At 43.4% G+C, this 19,258-nt stretch overlaps 1 protein-coding gene across 1 annotated transcript in view; it reads right to left on the bottom strand.

The window, feature by feature from the left end:
* LOC308300550 (intraflagellar transport protein 172 homolog) overlaps positions 1 to 18,720 on the bottom strand; it is a gene marked incomplete at both ends in the record, with an annotated part of 112,140 nt that extends 93,420 nt beyond the window's left edge. The window contains 14 exons of the mRNA XM_080744410.1: positions 5,330 to 5,415; positions 7,593 to 7,696; positions 10,451 to 10,504; positions 11,018 to 11,179; positions 12,363 to 12,458; positions 12,982 to 13,105; positions 13,982 to 14,196; positions 14,832 to 14,919; positions 15,656 to 15,735; positions 16,468 to 16,533; positions 16,615 to 16,654; positions 16,749 to 16,861; positions 17,454 to 17,597; positions 18,682 to 18,720. Coding sequence (XP_080600536.1) covers positions 5,330 to 5,415; positions 7,593 to 7,696; positions 10,451 to 10,504; positions 11,018 to 11,179; positions 12,363 to 12,458; positions 12,982 to 13,105; positions 13,982 to 14,196; positions 14,832 to 14,919; positions 15,656 to 15,735; positions 16,468 to 16,533; positions 16,615 to 16,654; positions 16,749 to 16,861; positions 17,454 to 17,597; positions 18,682 to 18,720 — 1,411 coding nt within the window. The remainder of the gene's footprint in view (positions 1 to 5,329; positions 5,416 to 7,592; positions 7,697 to 10,450; positions 10,505 to 11,017; positions 11,180 to 12,362; positions 12,459 to 12,981; positions 13,106 to 13,981; positions 14,197 to 14,831; positions 14,920 to 15,655; positions 15,736 to 16,467; positions 16,534 to 16,614; positions 16,655 to 16,748; positions 16,862 to 17,453; positions 17,598 to 18,681) is intronic.
* Positions 18,721 to 19,258: the final 538 nt, after the last annotated feature.

Raw genomic sequence — 19,258 nt, 5'->3', positions numbered from 1 at the left:
AAGACACGACACGTTACGGGGACTAAGTAAATATGTACTTATCTTAATCATCTTAGGAATTTGCCAGGCGTGGAGATCCCAAAGCACCGCACACGGAGAACATCGGTGGAGATATCCAACCCTTCGTCACACGGTCCGGTGCTGATGGATGTCCACGCGGGTCCACATTAATCCAAAACTCAGATAACACTGTTGTCCAATAAAAACCTTTGTCTGAAAATACAGCAATGTAGAGATTTTCCTGGTACTTTTTCATACGTGTTGCAACATTGTTCCACCGGGGGAGAGAGTGAACCATGGCTAAACAGCCTGAACACTCCGTCTCTCAGTCGGCCAATGTTGACAAACTGTATCCGGCTCGAAGGACCATTGAAATGTAAATTAATATTAATGTTAAACAAGTATGGATCTATAAATCCATAATTAAAATAAGACAAAGAGACCAAAGGACGTATAACTTAGATTGCTGTATTTAGAGAGGGTCAGACAAGGAAGACAAAACAGTGAGCTGCCATCCGGGTGGCAGCTTTCTAATTCTCTCTCTCCTCCAAGATGGAGGAGAACAGTATATAAAGAGTACAGTTTATGACAGTAAGAAGTCGTGGGACTCATTCATTTGTTCCCAAATCAAAACAAGGAAGTAGTGCCACGTAGTGCTTGTAATTTTCCACTAGTGACTTATACAGTATATCATGATTACGTAGTCAGGGCAACCAAAGTTACTATGACCTGCAATCTATTTAGCCTGAACCCACAGTATCCGACCAAAATGTGGTCTCTATACTGTAAGTTCAGTTCGTATTATATATATTGTATGGTCATATGAGCCTCATACACAAACCATGAATTATGTATCATAATTCTTATCTTATCACAGTTAAAAAGTGAGATGTTGTTCGTCCAGACGCTGGAATTTCAACTTCTGAATGTCAGCCCCTGTGGGGGGTATTTATATGCAAATATCCTGGCCAATGACATTGTAATACTAAACAATAGGATTTAATGGTGATGTTAATGTGAAAAAAGGCTTCAAAGGCAACCTTTTAATTTACACTTTCTGACACGGAAAACAACAAAAAGTGGAGGGGAAAAGTCATTATGTATGGTTTGATCAGACACAGAGAGAGAGAGAGGGGAGACAGACAGTAAAGATGGGAGGATGGACAGGCAGGGGCATCACAAGGGGGGGAAAGTGGGACTGAGTTACTAGGGCCCAAGGTGGAGGGGCCTTAATTATTTAGTTATTGAAAAATAGCACATATACAAGCTCACAGCGCGGCACCGAGTGCCGCGCTGTGAGCTTGTAGATCTGCTATTTTTCAATAGTTAAAGCAGCAAAATGTGAGTGAATCCTTGTACCCAGGGCCCAGAATTTGGTGTGACACTCCTGTGGACAGGGATGATGCAGTGAGATCTGGAGAGACGCCATGGAAGGAAAAGAACATCATGATGGGAAAAGAGGCAAAAAAAAGGCAAGCAATGCTCTTCTGTCCATCAAGAGAGTTAGAAATAAACTGGATGGAGGATGAGAGCATTTTCACCTGCAGTCGCGTGCGTGCGCACGCACGCACGCACGCACGCACGCACGCACGCACGCACACACACACACACACACACACACACACACACACACACACACACACACACACACACACACACACACACACACACACACACACACACACACACACACACACACACACACACACACACACACACACACACACACACACACACTGCATTGAGTTGCCCACGGCTTACATCCTAATTGAGAGTCATTCTCTCAGGGAAAAGCATATGCCTGTTTCAACAGAAACATGCGCACACACGCACGCACACGCGCACACACACACACACACACTCCCAAGGGAGTTGCAGGGGAGAGGTGAGAGAGAGAGAGGAGAGGTGCAGGCGTGCATACATCAGTTAAAATCACATGGTGTTTGTTTGGTCCAATCAACAGCCAAGCCATCAGCATTCTGGAATGCTTGGATGTTCTTTATTTGCAAATAGGATCTGAGACGCATTAGGACAGACCGGGAGTCTGTTGTTACAGACTAAACAGAGTAGGGAGAGTGGACGCCTCGGTTAAAAAACTAAACACGCCGATGTCTATTAATGGCACGACTTCTCTGTGAATCTCTTTTTTTTATAATTAACTTTTTTATTGTTTTCCACGTTATATAAAAAACAATAACAACAACATAAATTACAAAATGATCGGTCAACTTCAATCCCCCCTCCCAACCCACCCCTCCATTGTCCACACACAATTCACAGAATTATCTATTCAGCAGGTTTTTCAGTTCAGATATCAGGTCCGTCCACAATGTCAGTGTTCCTTGTTGTGCTTGATTAATCCTTGCAGAAGAAAGCTCCAGATAGGAAATATCCAGAAAGCTCCTCAGCCAATGTGTCTCTGAGATGTCATGAGGAGGATTCCATCTCTGAACGATAATCTTTTTGGCTGCTGTCAGACCCGCAAGCCAGACTTTCCGGGTCTTTTCCCTAAGATGTAGTTTAGAGTCATCGTTCAATTCTCTGTGAATCTCTGATGTCATATTGACGAAGGTCTGATGTCATATTTATTGATATGTGATATTGACGATATCAGTCTTGCCCAAATATGGAGAAATGTGGACGGACACAAGGACACACAAATGCTCTTCTAGAGTCTCTTCTAGAATCTAGAATACTGGTTCTCAACAACAGGTATTAAGGACATTATTTGACATTTAGATAGAAGAGCCTCCACTCTGAGCTTTAGTACTCTAGATCAGGGGTCTTCAACAGGGGACCGGGACCCCTAGGGAGTCCTCAGAGTTACTACAGGGGGTCCTCCAAATCTTTGTGTGATCAAGTCTGATCACTTGAACCCTAGCATTCCTATTCTTAGTGGAACATCAGCGCTGCGAGGCGTTGTGAGCTTGTAGATCTGCTATTTTTTGGCACAGAGGTTTGGTGTAGAGGGAAACTAGTAGGCATATGAAAATACACATTAATCCAACCTACACAGATGATGATAGTGCTGTCAAGTCTAAACTGTATGAGAAATAATCCATGTGCATTTTTTATCTGCAACACAATTTTGTAAGATATGTAGTGGGGGTCCCTGCTTCATCTCTCTCAGAGCTAAGGGGTCCTTGGCCTGAACACGTTGAAGACCCCTGATCTAGAGTCTAGAGGTCCAAGCTTGGAAACCGCCTTTTCTTTAACCATGTTAGCCCTGTATACTTCATTGTATGAAAAGGAGCTAAAATAGCTCATCTACTGTACGTGGCTCACACATCTAGTATACTAGTTTGAAGATGGGTTTATGTGGTTGGAAACACGTGTGGGTCGTGGGTTTATTGTTGGCTAAGCCAAACATGGCACTTCATTTCAAAAAGGTTGCAGACGCATGGGCTAAGCTAAGTGGTTCTCAACCTGTGGGCCGGGACCCCCAGGGGGGTCCCCAAATGATTTTGGAGGGTCCCCAGATGATTAACTTCCCCAGATGATTAACTTAATGTGCAACATTGTTTTCTCACTCAACATTAAACAAACCAACATGAAGTTTAAATAGATAGAGGGTATATGTACATTTCTCAAGTGACAATTTAAGGGCTTTTTAATACATCTAAAATGACAAACTAAACATTGGCCAAACTGTCAAATATTAGAGGAAGAAATTGAGAAAATAGCAGATCTACATGCTCACAATGCCTAGATCTGCTATTTTCACAATAGAACCATGTTATGCAAAATGTAATGCCTCAACTCTTATAAAATATGATTATTTTGGGGGTCGCGGCCTGAAAAGGTTGAGAACCACTGGACTAGATCACAGAGCTTTGCAAGACGTTTCTACAACATGCCCCACCATGAATTTCACATTTTTAATTTCTTTCTTGTTTTTTGGTCTTCCCAGTGTCTCTTCAGCCCCCCCCCCCAAAAACCCATTCATTAACTCTAAGCCTTGCCTTTCATTTCAGTGATTTTCTGAATGGGCGGGTCTGTACGGTACTCTCGGGCCCTTGTTTATGTCACAGTACCTTGTTTATGTCACAAAGGGGCTCATTTTCTATTGGGCCCCCTAGAGAAGAGGGAGGCTATATTCTATTGAGATTATAAATATATATGAGGTGGAACCATGAGGTAAAGTGGTGTTAAATTGGCTTGAATGGATTGACTCTACATGGTTCTCGTCGTGGTATCATGCTAATCTTCTCTGTATCGTTCCAATTTTAGCACAAAGACAGCGCCCGTTGCCAAACAAAGGGCATTTTGGTATTGCATCTGAAACGGCTTGGAACAGACAGAACATGAAATTTCAATATCCAAGTGGTTGTTTAGGCTAAAACCGCATTATGGACCGATATTTATATAAAATATATATTTTGAAAAGCATGGTGGGGCCCCTTTAACACGTTGCAGTCCGAAATAGAATGGGGGTTGGTAGATTAGCCGTGAAATTTCTATTATTGTATTGTGATCTGAGACATAATATTATGTTTATAAACATGACCCCGCAGCCCCTCCATCTTGAACAGCGCCGCTGTTTTTTCTTTTTTTTTTCCCCCCAGGCCAGTAACTCACCATGATTTTCTCGATCTCCGTTGGGATAGAATGGGGGTTTTGGCCGATCGTCGATGTCCCCGTGCGTTTCGCGTGCGCGATCCTTTCACGTAAATGTCCCCGCAAATAGTCCATGTGTGACTGAAGAACAGACCTGAAAAGTTTCGCTAGCATAGCCCCAAGCATGGCTGCAGGAGGAGCTCGAGTGTGTAGACAGTAAACGGATGGGTGGAAGGTGCCTTGGAGAAGGAGAGGCGCTGACGTCACCTCTGCTTCATGCACGGTCTGCATGAGCCATCAGTGCACGAGTGGTGACTAGGGAAGGTTAGACGATCGCCGATTTTCGGATCAAAAGCTTTTATTCCGGTTTTAAAGACAAAGTCCGGGAATGTGCGACGTGGCTGAGAGTCCCTGGGGGGATGTGCGATATAGTACGGTTTTAACATTAAGGGGCTCCCCTTGGCTTAGAAGGTGTTAATATTATGGAAATGTGATGGCATCAACATGAAGTCATAGTACTGACGCAATAGTCTGGTGCTTGGTGCCCACCAAGTACTCTGACGATGGGCACAACAGGTATTGCATGACTGAGGGGCATGAGTTCCCAACTGGCATCAATCAGCCTAGTAGCATATCATATGCACACACACACACACACACACACACACACACACACACACACACACACACACACACACACACACACACACACACACACACACACACACACACACACACACACACACACACACACACACACACACAAACTCACCGATAGCAATCGTTTTTATGTCGATCAGGTAGGCAAGCTTCTTGTTTTCTTCGACGCCTCTCTGCTTCCTCTCGTTGAGACGTACACTAAACATAACCACACACACACACACGCACGCACGCACGCACGCACGCACACACACGCACATGCACACGCACACGCACACGTACAGAAAAGACTGATCAACAACACATCATTGCAAATTTGTGCATAAATTAAACCTAACCAAACTCATCACATCAATTCAACCTGATTGAAAACAGGCCAGCAATGTCAAAGGATGGTCCCGCCAGAGGCTATCAGCAGGGGTGTCGCACCAACCTCTGGGCCCTGCATGGGTACAAGGATCCACTCACATTCTGTGCTTTAAATATTGAAAAATAGCAGATATACAAGCTCACAGCGCGGCACCGAGTGCCGCGCTGCGGGCTTGTAGATCTTCTATTTTTGAAAAATCGTGAAAATGTGTGCTAGTCTTTGAATATTACAAATCTTTGTATGTTTCTATATGTCAGTGGTGCTCACACTTTTTCATGTCAAGGACCCCCAAAATGATATGTATTTGGCCACGGACCCCCATCTCAAAACATTTAGTTCCAGGGACCCCCCCCCCCCCCCCCAAGCAAAATTTGAGTTAACAAATGTTCGCTTAAAAAAATGCATATATTCAAAGATTTGCACACATTTTCACAACTTTTCAAAAATAGCAGATCTACAAGCTCGCAGCGCGGCACTCGGTGCCGCGCTGTGAGCTTGTATATCTGCTATTTTTCAATAGCTAAAGTATAAAATAATTAAGGCCCCTCCACCTTGGGCCCTAGTAACTCAGTCCCACTTCCCCCCCTTGTGACTAGAGTTCTCAAACTGACGATACCCGAACCCGACCGACAATTAGGGTATAGTAGGGTAGGGCCTAAAATGTGAGCTAATTAGTCGGGCCGGGTAGGGCCTCGGGCTCAATGAGGAAAGAAAATATATTTTTTAAATTATTTTATTACTATTACGCTGAGATAAGAGTAATGAGAACCCGACCGTACCCGACCCGACATTTAGGGTAGGGTAGGGCCTAAAATGTATGCTAACTAGTCGGGTCGGGTAGGGGCTCGGGCCGACCCAGTTAGGGTCCAGTTAGGGCCGGGCCTTAACTTTCACGCCCGTTGAGAACTCTACTTGTGACGCCCCTGGCTAGCAGCAGCAGCAGCAGTAGCGCTATGCTCCTGTTAGCTGGAACAGCGGTGGGCTATTAGCGAGACACAGAGGGACTTGCACTCTGACACTTTTGACAAGGCCTGAATACATTAGCATGGATGTGTTCTGACTGGCAGGCTGAATACATTAGGGCTGATTTGTAGTGAAATGAGTTCCTCTGCACTGCGAGGAGAGGCGGACGTGCTGACAGTGATGTGTTTTACACAAATGAAAACACAGTGTGGGGACAGCTGAGCTCAGTGGCTCAATACTGCCCTCTTGAGGGCCACAATGTAAAGATGTTTTTAGGTGCATGATTGTGTATCAAGTGAATTTGAGAGCATTTAGTGTAATATTATGTGCTACAGTACAGTCATTGCTGGTTATTATTACCATTTGGATTCTGTAAATACTCCACGATGACTGCCTATCAGGTACTTAATTGGCCCTTATAGTGACAATTACACATACCGTATAACTCACTGTCATCAATTTGTGTATCAATGTCAAGGCGACATATTGACCCGGATGAGAGCGAGGCTGTGGTTCCCATAGAGCCATAGAGCTTCCGGTTACTTTTAGCGTAACTTCTTCAGCGCAAAGAAGGCTCTGCCCTGGAGTTATCACAGCCAGTATGTACACAACAAGGCATCGTGGTATTAAAAACAAAAAGAATATCAGCAAAAGAATATAATAGTTAGTCTGTTGATCGCTAGAATCTAGTAGTATGAATGAGAAGATAACGTGCGCTTCTAGCGTAGTAAGCTTCTAGAATAGCTTTAGTTACATACATAGGTCACGTAGCCGCGTAACTACGTAACGTAGTAGGTACGTAACTAAGGATATTCTATTCCAGGAAGGAACAATCATGATAAAAGACAAATTAAGGGGGGCATATGTTTAAAGCTAACACCTGAAAGCGAAAGCGTAAATAATAGATAGTTTCCCTGCATGGATTACCTTCAAACATTGAGTGAAGGGGCAACAAGGGTTACCTGTACTTGATTTGTTCCCAACCTTTGACATCCTCAGAGGGATTGCAGTGGGCGTGTTTGTTTTATGTCACTATACCAACCTGATGAGGTGTGGGTTCATAAACTCAGTCCTGACCGAGCCCAGGATCTCGTTGTTGGCATATTCCACGAGGCTCAGTTCGCCCACGTTGAAAATCATGCACACCTGATGGAAAGAACATGAATATACATACGTAAATATAAACATTGTAGTAGGTTTTATAGTAGCTCTGGTCCATCGCGTCTCCTCCCGGAGACGCTCTGACAGACCCGTCGGGAAATGGCTAGACTCGAGATTGTCGGCCCCTCCGAGCGCTCAACATCAGTCAAAATAAACTAAACTACTTCACTACTCACCAAACCAAAGGTAGTTTTAAGTTGTTGAAAGTCTATTCTCCGCGGTGGTAAACCTCTCAGCACCCCACCTACTCTGTAAAATACATTATTTTTGTCATGAAATAAAACGCACACACCTCAGGCCACCTAGCGGCCACCGCAGATACAATGGTTCACAATCCGGAAATAAGCGGCGGTCGAGTTGGATGCACTTTATTTCATGCCAAAAATAATCAACAACGCAAATCTACCTTTGGTTTGGTGAGTAGTGAAGTAGTTCAGTTTATTTTGACTGATGTTGAGCGCTCGGAGGGGCCGACAATCTCGAGTCTAGCCATTTCCCGACGGGTCTGTCAGAGCGTCTCCGGGAGGAGACGCGATGGACCAGAGCTAGTTTTATAGTAGACTCTATGGGCCAGATTTACTAAGCCACATTTTTTCAAATAGAAGTAAATATTCATGTTATTTCACAAACAGGTGCGTTAGTTTGCTTGTCATCTGAAGCACACCTTGTGCTCTCTCCTCTCTCTGCTTTATGTTTATGTATTTAACCACTTGAACCAAAGCATCCATATTGTGGTAGGAACATTAGCCAAAAATAGCCTGTCTACGAGCCTCTACAACAGCGTTGAGATTGTAGATCGGCCATTTTAGCAGACGAGATTTGGTGTAGAGCAGGCCTGGAATTTGGTCATTTTAGGGGCAAGGACGCTTGGCCTTTGGTGTTGTCCAATGTTTGAGGGCACAAAGGCCAAATGACAGGGCTGGAAGGCCATCAAATGAAACAAGATTTTAGTCCATTGAAAGAATGTGTTGAATTTAAGGGTTAGGGATGGTAACCTAATATGCAGTGAAATATAGATAAATGGTGGCATTTACAATCTGATCCATGCTCAGCCCTGCACCAATCAAAGTCTGGATTGGTTTAAAGATGGGGACTCTGGGGAGTTAAGATTTCAGAATCTCAACAAAAGACACTGGTGTCTACTGTCTACATATTGACAAGAAAGAGACAGAGGAGAAGGTGATACAGTCAGCTGGGGCATTAAGGCCACTGTGGCCTCAGGTCATGTCATTGGTTTGAGGCCCACAAGGCCAAACTGAGGGGCAACAGCGGCCATGGCCTTCATGAAATTCTTGCCCTGTTGTAGAGGGAGGAAGTCAGTCAGATTGCTAAAATAATGGGAGCAGACATGAAGTGCGATTGTGCTGGTTAGTGGTTACACAATGTGTTTTATCAACGCAATTTGCACATTTCACAAGATCCTGTCTCTGCCTCTAAAAACCAGCTTAATTGGGTTGTAGTGGAGATGATGGCAACGACTGCAATTAACTTGGGATTCTAGGGAGACTGTCAGCTGTATCAATCTAAACCCTCCACCTGCTCTAATATTAGAATCTGCTGAATCAATCTAAACCCTCCACCTGCTCTAATATTAGAATCTGCTGTATCAATCTAAACCCTCCACCTGCTCTAATATTAGAATCTGCTGTATCAATCTAAACCCTCCACCTGCTCTAATATTAGAATCTGCTAGACCAGTTGCTCCATCTGGGTCAGTTCCCTCTGCTGTGGAGGTTCTCCACCAGTTGCAGTGGCTCGTAATTGGATTTTTAATTTAATTATAATATATATATAATATACCGTCTTATCTTAATCTTTTTCCTATATTTGTATTCTTTTTAATCAATAGGAGTTTGCTTTGTGGCTCCTCATGCATGTAGTCAAGTCACCCAAATTCTGTTTGGCTCACATGGAGTTTCACTGTGTCCTTCCACTGCTGTACTATACTTCATTACTCAATATTTAAATTTCAGCACACAGTAAAACCTTCCGTTTTTATTCACCAAATGAACTCTGAGGATCGTACTGTACTGCCCATCACTGAATTCAACTTCTTCTCATTCCTGTGCAGGTTGAGGGCCTTGTGTTGCCCAGGTTAAACCATTCAACATATTGTAATGTGACCAGAAGGCAGGCTCATTCACTGAATGTTTAATTATCTGCTGCCTGCAGTCAATCAGATGTCAATTCCACACCGATTGGAAGCACAAATTGAATCAAAAGCCTTTCATGTATAAAAATCTGGTCCTCTGCACTGAAGCAAAAGGAAAATGACAGGTTCAAGGAGAAACTCAAACTGAAGCTGCACAAAGAGAGAGAGCACCTCACAGCAGGACAGAGTTAAACAAAGTAATATCAAATAGAAGTACAATGTCGAGTAGCACAGACAGATTTCTACCCTACCTGTACCTCCTATTTCTTTGACTGGGGTTGAAATACATCTTAAAATATTTGAAATCCCATTCAAAAGCATTTTTTTCCTTCTCTGTGATGTTAGCTCTAAGGGGATGACATGACAGACAGGCCCAGTGTGGAGCACGGCAGGGAGACATTTCTTTCAATTATTCATCAGCCGGGAGTCCGGGACCGAAGAGAGAGAGTGAGAAAGCCTCACAACAGCACTTTAAAAAGTGCACTCCCAAGCTAAACTGAGGTGTGTGTGTGTGTGTGTGTGTGTGTGTGTGTGTGTGTGTGTGTGTGTGCGTGCGCGCGTGCGTGCGTGCGTGCGTGCGTGCCTACCGTTTCGTTTTCGAAGAAGAACTTCTCGTTCCCCCCAGAGCCTGGCCATGCCACCTGACAGGACAGAAGCAGAGTGGAACTTGGTGTTACAAAGCCCAGTTCAGCTAGGAATCCACATCCACACATACATACAAATGTACAGTATATCGTCACTGTCGGGTAGAAACCTCATATCTCCAGGTTTCAAATTTGTATGTTTTTTTTTTTTTTCGCAAAGCAAAGCCCTGCTTCATCATACAAGGCCGTCGCACAAAAGTAGTGAAGTGTGCGAGGCGTTGTGTGCTTGTAGATCTGCTGTTTTCAGTTAGTTCATTTTTTAAAGATAAATACAAAACTAACGGTTTTATATCAGAAATATAACGGACGTATATCAGAAATTAAGGGGCGCGCTGCCACGCAAGTCGGTAACACCTTTATCTGTCCGTTGTCTCCCCAGGCGCGGCAGAGGGAGAGCAGAGCCCAGGATTACATAGGCAATTGGCAGAAAGGTGAAAATGGGTTACAAAATCGTGGGATAAAAATCATGAAGAAGAAAAAAATTAATTAAAAAAAGAGTGGAGTTGATACCTCACTCAGTTTGTTGGTCAGAAGGTCCCCCAGCAGCAGCGTGTCGGAGGTGTGAGCCACCAGGTAGCGCTCCTTGCCCATGATCTTCACCTCCTCGATCTCGTAGCCGTAGTGGGACTTGAGCACCACCCGCGTCCCTGTGGACAGGTTCCTCACGATCACCTGGAGCAGCACACAACCAGGGAGGGAGGAGTAAACAGAGCAAGGCAGAGGGAAAAAGGGACAAAGACAGATGATAACTTAGGGGTGGGCGATGTGGTGATAAATATCGTTGAGACGATACAATGTCTTCACGATATGCCTTTTCAGAGGTATCGTATGTATCGTGATACACTGAGGGAGCCTTATAAAAAATCCTATTGAATTGTTAATACAGAGGTCCCCACTTAACTCTGACAGTGTACAAATGAAACCAAATGCCATGTGACTATGTTTAATTTGCCAGAAAACAGTGTGAGTTGTTAAGATCGACAACATAAGGCACCAATGAAAGACATAAGTTATCAGGTATCATTAATGTTGTCATTTTATCAACTGGAGAGACGCAGAAAAAGTTGCCAGCACTAAAGTCGAAACGCGTATGTTTTCTCCTGTCCTTTGAGGTTAGTAAAACATGTGAAAAGGAGATTCACATTTTTGCCAACATTTGACACAATATGAGCACAGCAGAGAAGGTGCACAAACAATTCTTCAGTGCGTGTCGCTGATCAGGATTTCACTTATATGTCTCTGTCATCCACACAAGTCTGTTTATAAATACTTTGTGTCGGTTGAGTTATATAACCAGCCAGTCAACAGATACGATTTGAAACACAACTTTTCGGATTTTTTGACTGAATGAACCAACCACGCTCACCTCGAGACTCGAGTTGCTCCCATCTCTCCAATCTGGTGATTAATCAATAACCAACAGGATTTAATATTGTCCGTCTTTTGCTGTCTGTTTAAAGCGCGAGGCGCTGTATAAATATGATTGACATAAAACCTGAAACGCCATTCTTACCCCGACGATGCCCACGTGAAGAATGAACGTCTTTGAATGAATGTCTTTTAGGCTAAACCCCAATTTGAACACCACGTTTGTTTATTTAGCCCATGACAATATTGTGCTACTGTAAACCTTTCTGTAAAGCGACTTTGGGTACTTAGAAGAGCCGTATATAAAGATGAGCTATTGTGGAGATGATATACCATCTTTTTTTTAAATGCGGGTTGCGGGGCGGGCGGATTCGTTGATTTATATATTGTTCTGCGGCGCGGGCGGGCGGGTTACGTTCCGTGCGGGCTGTGGGCGGTGCGGGTTATGAAAAAACCTGACCCGTGCATCACTAGTCAGCATGGTTACCTGGCTCAGGCCCACGTAGGTCATCTCAAACTTGTTCTTGTAGATGCTCCTCCGCAAGCAGCAATCAAACTGTTCCACTCCCCCACACAGTGTTCCCTGGGACGCGCGCACACACACACACACACACACACACACACACACACACACACACACACACACACACACACACACACACACAAACACACACAAACACAAACACAAACACACACACACTTAGTTCTCTCTTGGCCTCCATCTTGTCTTTGGGTACTCAGAAAAGCGCTAATTTGAGATTTATTATAATTATGCGCATGCACGTAAGTGTAACCAACAAAACATCTATAATGTTTGTACGGTTTTTTGTATGTTTTTTTAAAGTGTAAAGCTCTGCTTCATCATACAAGGCTGTCACACAAAACTAGTGAAAACAGCAGATCTACAAGCCTCGCGGTGCGAGGCGTTGTGTGCTTGTAGATTGGCTATTTTCACAATTTTAAATATATTTTTTAAATGATAAATACAACCATATTAAATGTGCCTCTGTACTACTGCTGGGTTACTTTTACCATTTCTATGACTCTGTTGGCTTACAAAGAAGCCCCCCCCCCCCCAGAATAAAGTCACCAGAGAGGTCACTGACAGCGCAGAGTCGCGAGCCGTCCTTCTTCCAGGCCAGTGCAGTGATGGTGTAGAGGTTGGGGATCTCCTTAGGTTTGGCTTCGTCCCACACGCCCCTCCTCGGAGCCCAGTTATACACCCGCAACCTGCACACAACAGAAAGATCTATTTTATTTACTACAATTACTATAACCTAATCTTTAACTATAATAATAAAGTTAACTTAATGTTGGTTGGCTGAAAAACAAAACAGTGTTGTTACTGAGCCATTATCTCATTATGTGGAAAGAGGTACATTTCATTTGAGTGGTCTTTGTGACCAAACATGGCCTAAATATGGCCTAAATAAACCCTTGCCACACACTGCCACCCAGAGGCATTCTCATACTGGCATTCAGTTATGCACTATACAGTACATATCTGCATAATAAGATGAATCTAATCGATATGAATATTAAATCAATCATATCAACCATGCCAACATACTGTTCTTTAGGTCAATTACTGTACATTAAAATCAAGATTGTTAATTTAACCTAGAGTTAAATAACAGTCAGGATTTTGCTGACTGTTATTACAGAGACATTTCCCTGACAATAAACAGTCTGTCTGTCTGTCTGTCTGTCTGTCTGTCTGTCACCCTAATAAGGATATTATTACCAGTAAGACTCCCTAATCGGGAGATAAGTAACCGTTAGGTCGCATGTATGCACAAATTGGCCTTAGCAACCTCATGGTGGCACTAGAAGAGGGGCATGTGAGAAATCAGGGGTGGAGGTTGTGGTTTGCCAGCCAAGGAGTGTGTGTGCAAAGTTTGGCATGGCTAGGGGAAACGGTGCCGGAGAAAAGAGTAGGGCCAAAAGTGTGACATGACGTGACGGATGGACTGACTGACAGACAGCCGGTGGAGGTTTTCATAGTAACTTGTGACCTGACAGTCGCAATTATCATCTTACATCTTCATCTTCTTCTTCCAGGATGTCATTGTGAAACCTTGCTGGAAAAGAGCGACCTCATCATACCTGTCATAGCTGCCGACCACCACAGACTGTCCGCTGGGGCTGGTGACGGCCACCGTGAACTCCTTCTCGTTGCGGTCGCGGCTGTAGTCGAACGTCTGCAGGACATGGCCCTCTCTGCCGTATGCCACCACCTTCTTGTCACAGCCGCCCACCATGATGCCGTTGGTGCCCCAGGCCAGGGCGTAGGGGGGACACGGGTGCACCAGGAGCTTACCCTGTAAGTATGTATGTATGTATGTAAGTATGTATGTATGTATGTATGTATGTATGTATGTATGTATGTATGTATGTATGTATGTATGTATGTTTGAGAGAGAGAGAGACACATGGGAACAGAGAGAACGACAAAAAATAGATTAGAGACGGATTGATGTCTGATTTTCGATGTCCGATGCCGATATCGTTTCTGGACACCGATTGTAGATATTTTGTCCAAGTGTTAAATATCTCTGCTGTCGGGCCAAAACCTCCTAACTCCAAAATGTTCACTTTTGGGAAAATGAGCTCAAGTGGAGTTAAGAGGTTTTGACCAAAGGGCTTTTTACTACTTTTCATTGGTTCAATATTATTTTAACCAACACTCAGATGTAAAGGGTGTTCAATAATACCCCTGATTTATGCAAAAAAAAAATCAAAAACCTCAAAAATGGAGTTCAGAGGTTTTGGCCAGACAGTGACGATATTTGAAATTAATCAATTTGATCAAAGGTTTATTATTTTTTAGAACACCGCTATCTAGATGAGATATGGAGGATGGATAGGCACATAGAAATGAGATGATGAATGTAGAAAGTAGAAACAGATATATTTATCTGCCCACAGAATTATCTTTCAGCTAAGCTTCAGGTACCTGAGAATCTCCTGAGCCTTCGTCGTCGAAGAAGTAGCGTACCACTGTTCCATCAGCATGACCCGACAGGACGCCTTTACCAGACACACTGCAGAAGAGATGGTGCACTTTAAAATCATGAGTGGTAATTGAACTCTGCGAGTATAAGAAGAGGCCCCAAAACGGTTGTTTTTCAGTTTAGAAAATAACTTGTGAACAAAGATGTCGCACTGTTGTGAAGAAAAAAGAGTTGAGCCGGAAGGCAAAGCTCTCCGTCTTTCGAGCAATCTTCGTTCCCACTCTCACCTATGGTCATGAAGTGTGGGTCATGACCGAAAGTATAAGGTCTCGGGTACAAGTGGCCGAAATGAGTTTTCTCAGAAGGGTGGCTGGTATCTCCCTTAGAGATAGGGTGAGAAGTTCAATCACCCGAGAGAGACTTGGAGTAGAACCGCTGCTCCTTCACTTGGAAAGGAGTCAGCTTAGGTGGTTCGGGCATCTAGTACGGATGCCCCCCGAGCGCCTTCCTAGGAAGGTCCTCGATGCACGTCCCACTGGGAGGAGACCCCGTGGCAGACCTAAGACCAGATGGAAGGATTATATTTCCAGACTGGCCTGGGAACGTCTCGGTATACTCCCAGAGGGAGTGGAGGAAGTTGCGCAGGAAAAGGAAATCTGGAGGTCTCAGTTGGAACTGTTACCCCCGCGACCCGATTCCGGATAAGCGGTTGAAGATGGATGGATGGATGGACAAAGATGTCATATGAAAACAGAAATCTGACTGCCTGACAACAGGATTGTACAGTATGTTCATTATTCTGTCATAAGAGTCAAAGTGTGCATACTTCGAAGCCAGTGAGACGACACAGGACTCCGTCCCATAGATGGTGGATGACTTGTTGGTCTGTGTGTTGGCAAGACGAACCTGTGAGAGGAGAAAGAAATGGCTCAGCCATCATAAGATGATATCACCCAACCACCAAAACGTTATGTTTTCTTTTTTCTTCAAGTGTCAAATCAAGGATCATTTTAAACCCCTTGCAGCTTCAGTCTCATTGAACTAAAAAAAGTCACATGTGTTACGTATTTCAATGCTAATGAGTTAGATGACGTTTTTGAGGCAGGCAATTTTACTGTACTATGCCCATATATGGAGGTCCCCGATGTCATCAGTATATGGCCATATATGGAGATCTCTGTATCTGTCAGTCCTTGCTCCTTTTGTGCCCATATATGGAGCTGACCGATTTGTTTTCTGATGCCATGATGACACATTGAGGTTAGAGAACACACTTCAAGGGGAACCTTATAAGGTTATGGACGTGTTTATGAAGTCAATCTGAGCCAATCAGGATGGAATATGAAGAATTGGACAGATCCGTCTTGATTACATGTCTGTAGAAATAATGTGTACCGATTGGTGTCATGTTTGGAGAAAATCTGTAGGAGTAATTTATATAAAACAAATGTGACGATAAAACAGGCTGATGTGAAAATCAGCATGCACAGTTTCACGCCCGACCGGTCCAACAATGGCGGAGATTAGCTGCACACAGACAGACGGACGCACAGGGACGAGGCCCGGCACGCACAATACCTTCTGAGAGCATATAATAAATCTAAGTGAGTTTGCACAAGGACATTGTGTGTGTCTTACCTTGCCCTCAACTAAACCAAAGACAATAGCGTGCTCCATTGGCCAAAGCAAGCGAGTCACCGCACTCTGTAACAAAACAAATAACAGTCAGAATTACTGACTGACTAGAAAAATACAACACCATTAAACAGCTTTTCTTTTACTCACCGTTTGAACAAATTTGTTACAAATGGCTTTCTTGTCCCCCCTGGGTAGAGAGAGAAAACTGTCAGCATAATGTTTTATGACAATTGTGTACATGAAATGTAATATAGAACATGAAGTGAGCCAATGCATTTTACCATTCCTCTCCTATTCTGTATACAAAGATGATGTTGTCAGACTGGCCGATGGCGATTTTCGTAGAGTCAGGGGAGAAGGCCATGTCTTTCACTGTGTAACTCTGTTTCCCATACTGCCATAGAATTCAAACATCAATGGATTATTGCTTCCGACTAGAGATTTTTTTTAATTAATAACCTTGAATCGCAGGGTTACAAAAATATTTAGAGATTAATTATTTCAGGAGTTTCAGAGAAAGCCAAGGGCCAATCACATATCGGTTTACCACCACAGAGTTTGAATAGAAAGTCCATGAATTAAATACAGAGGGCTTCCAACGTAAAAAAGGCAGTAAAAGATCTTATTTGGGATGTTCCTTTTAGGCAGGGTGTTTAACTGTACTTGTACTGTACTACATTTCAATTGTATTGACTATACTTGTACTGTTCTCCATTTTTGTCTAATAAAATAATCAATCAATCAAAAGACGTCACTGTGTGTGTGTGTGTGTGTGTGTGTGTGTGTGTGTGTGTGTGTGTGTGTGTGTGTCTGTGTGTGTGTGTGTGTGTGTGTGTGTGTGTGCGTGCGTGCGTGTGTGCGTGCGTGCGTGTGTGTGTGAGTTTGGCGGAAAATGTCTGAATTCATCGGACTGTAACGGCAGGGTTTAACATTCTATCATCGCTGGACTTTTACATTTGTCACGAATCTGAGTGAACACGTTTTACCTTTGAGTCTATGGGCTTGGTAGAGAACTTGTCTCTCCTCTCTCCTTGCTCGTCATAGAGAAGCACCACTCTGTCCACAGTGCACACAGCAAACTTGCTGTTGTTTGGTGCCCATGCCATGCATGTCACTTTGGCTGCACCTTCCTATGAGAGAGAGACACAACCCGTTGTGAGGGGAGGGGAGGGAGGGGGCAATGTGATTAACGTCTCACACAAATTCAGTGGTGTAAAGCAGTGGTTCTCAACCTTTTCAGGCCGCGACCCCCAAAATAATCATATTTTAACTGGGGACCCTCCACCCTGACGAGCATTAAGAGTTGAGGCATTACATTACATTTAAAGGTATTAAAAAGTCCTTAAATTGTCACTTTAGAAATGTGCAGATACCCTCTATACAGTACACTTAAACTTTATGTTTGTTTGTTTGCTGTTGGGTGAGAAAACAATGTTGCACATTAAGTTAATCGTCTGGGGACCCCCCAAAATAATTTGGGGACCCCCCTGGGGGTCCCGACCCACAGGTTGAAAACCACTGGTGTAAAGTATAAGTACATTTACTTAAGTACTATACTTAAGTACAATTTTGAGGTATTTGTACTTTACTTGAGTATTTCCAACTTCCAATACTTTGACTTCTACTCCACAACATCTCAGTGGCAAATATTATACTTTAACTCCACTACAATGATTTGACAACTTTAGTTACTAGTTACTTTGTAGATTTTGATTATTATCACAAAACATTAACCACTTCAGCTCTGTATACATTTCGTCCATTTGAAAATAGCCGATCACAAGAGCTTGTAGATCAGCTATTTTCAAAAGATTTTTTTAGAGAAATGGGACATTCTGCTTCTGCACAATTAGTCCTTTTACTTTTGGTACTTGTACTTTAAGTATATTTTGATGCCAATACTTTTGTACTTTTACTCAAGTACCATTTTGAATTCTGGACTACAACAGAGTATTTCTATATTGCAGTATTGATACTTCTACTTAAATAAAAATGTGAGTATGCTACTCATTCCACCACTGCAAATTACCATTATTATTTGAGCTGCAGCAACACATACTGATACCACACATGTTCATATCATAGCCCAACCTAGCTCTGGTCTATAACTCCACTATAACGCTATGGACCAGAGCTAACCCCAACCATGCCAATAATAAGCGTCTGATTAAAGCCCTGGATAGCCTAGCATCGACACAGAGACACTGAACTTACCTGTGGTGTCAAAAGCGTCTTAAGATGTTTCAGTTGCATTTCTGAATGTGGGGAATATTGCTACTACTACAATAATAGACGGGGCTGCACTGGCGGCGGGTCATTGGTAAAAACAAGCCGTTAGTTATCAGATTATAGCCGTTGTTTCAGCCCTGCTACGTGCTGCTAATGTAGAAGACATCTTGGTGGTAAACATCCCTCTCCCTAGTAACCGTTGTCTAGCAGGGGCGGGACTATGACGTAGCCCTGAAACATGACGGTCGCTGTCTCGTACGACCGTCATGGATCGAGGATCACCTGGTTTGGCAGAGGCGAATTCGATAGCCTGTACAAACTACACAAACCTTCAGATTTTACAACCAAAGTGCTTAATAAAGTCTCAAACATATCTAAATACTGGCCGGTATTGTATAATTACCCGGAACATTCCGTGTTCTTTAATAAGAAGCCTTTTTATCCGATATTTTTTCTGTTTCCTGTTATTCCCCATGCGCACCAACGACATGTATTGAGCACTGAGATGTGGGCGTGGCCTTGCAAAATGGGTCCGGAAATATGGGAAAACAGAAAAATATCG

Source organism: Nannobrachium achirus (assembly GCF_963921795.1).
Source record: "Nannobrachium achirus genome assembly, chromosome: 16".
In the NCBI taxonomy this organism is placed as follows: Eukaryota; Metazoa; Chordata; class Actinopteri; order Myctophiformes; family Myctophidae; genus Nannobrachium; species Nannobrachium achirus.
This window is presented reverse-complemented; position numbering and strand designations above follow the sequence as displayed.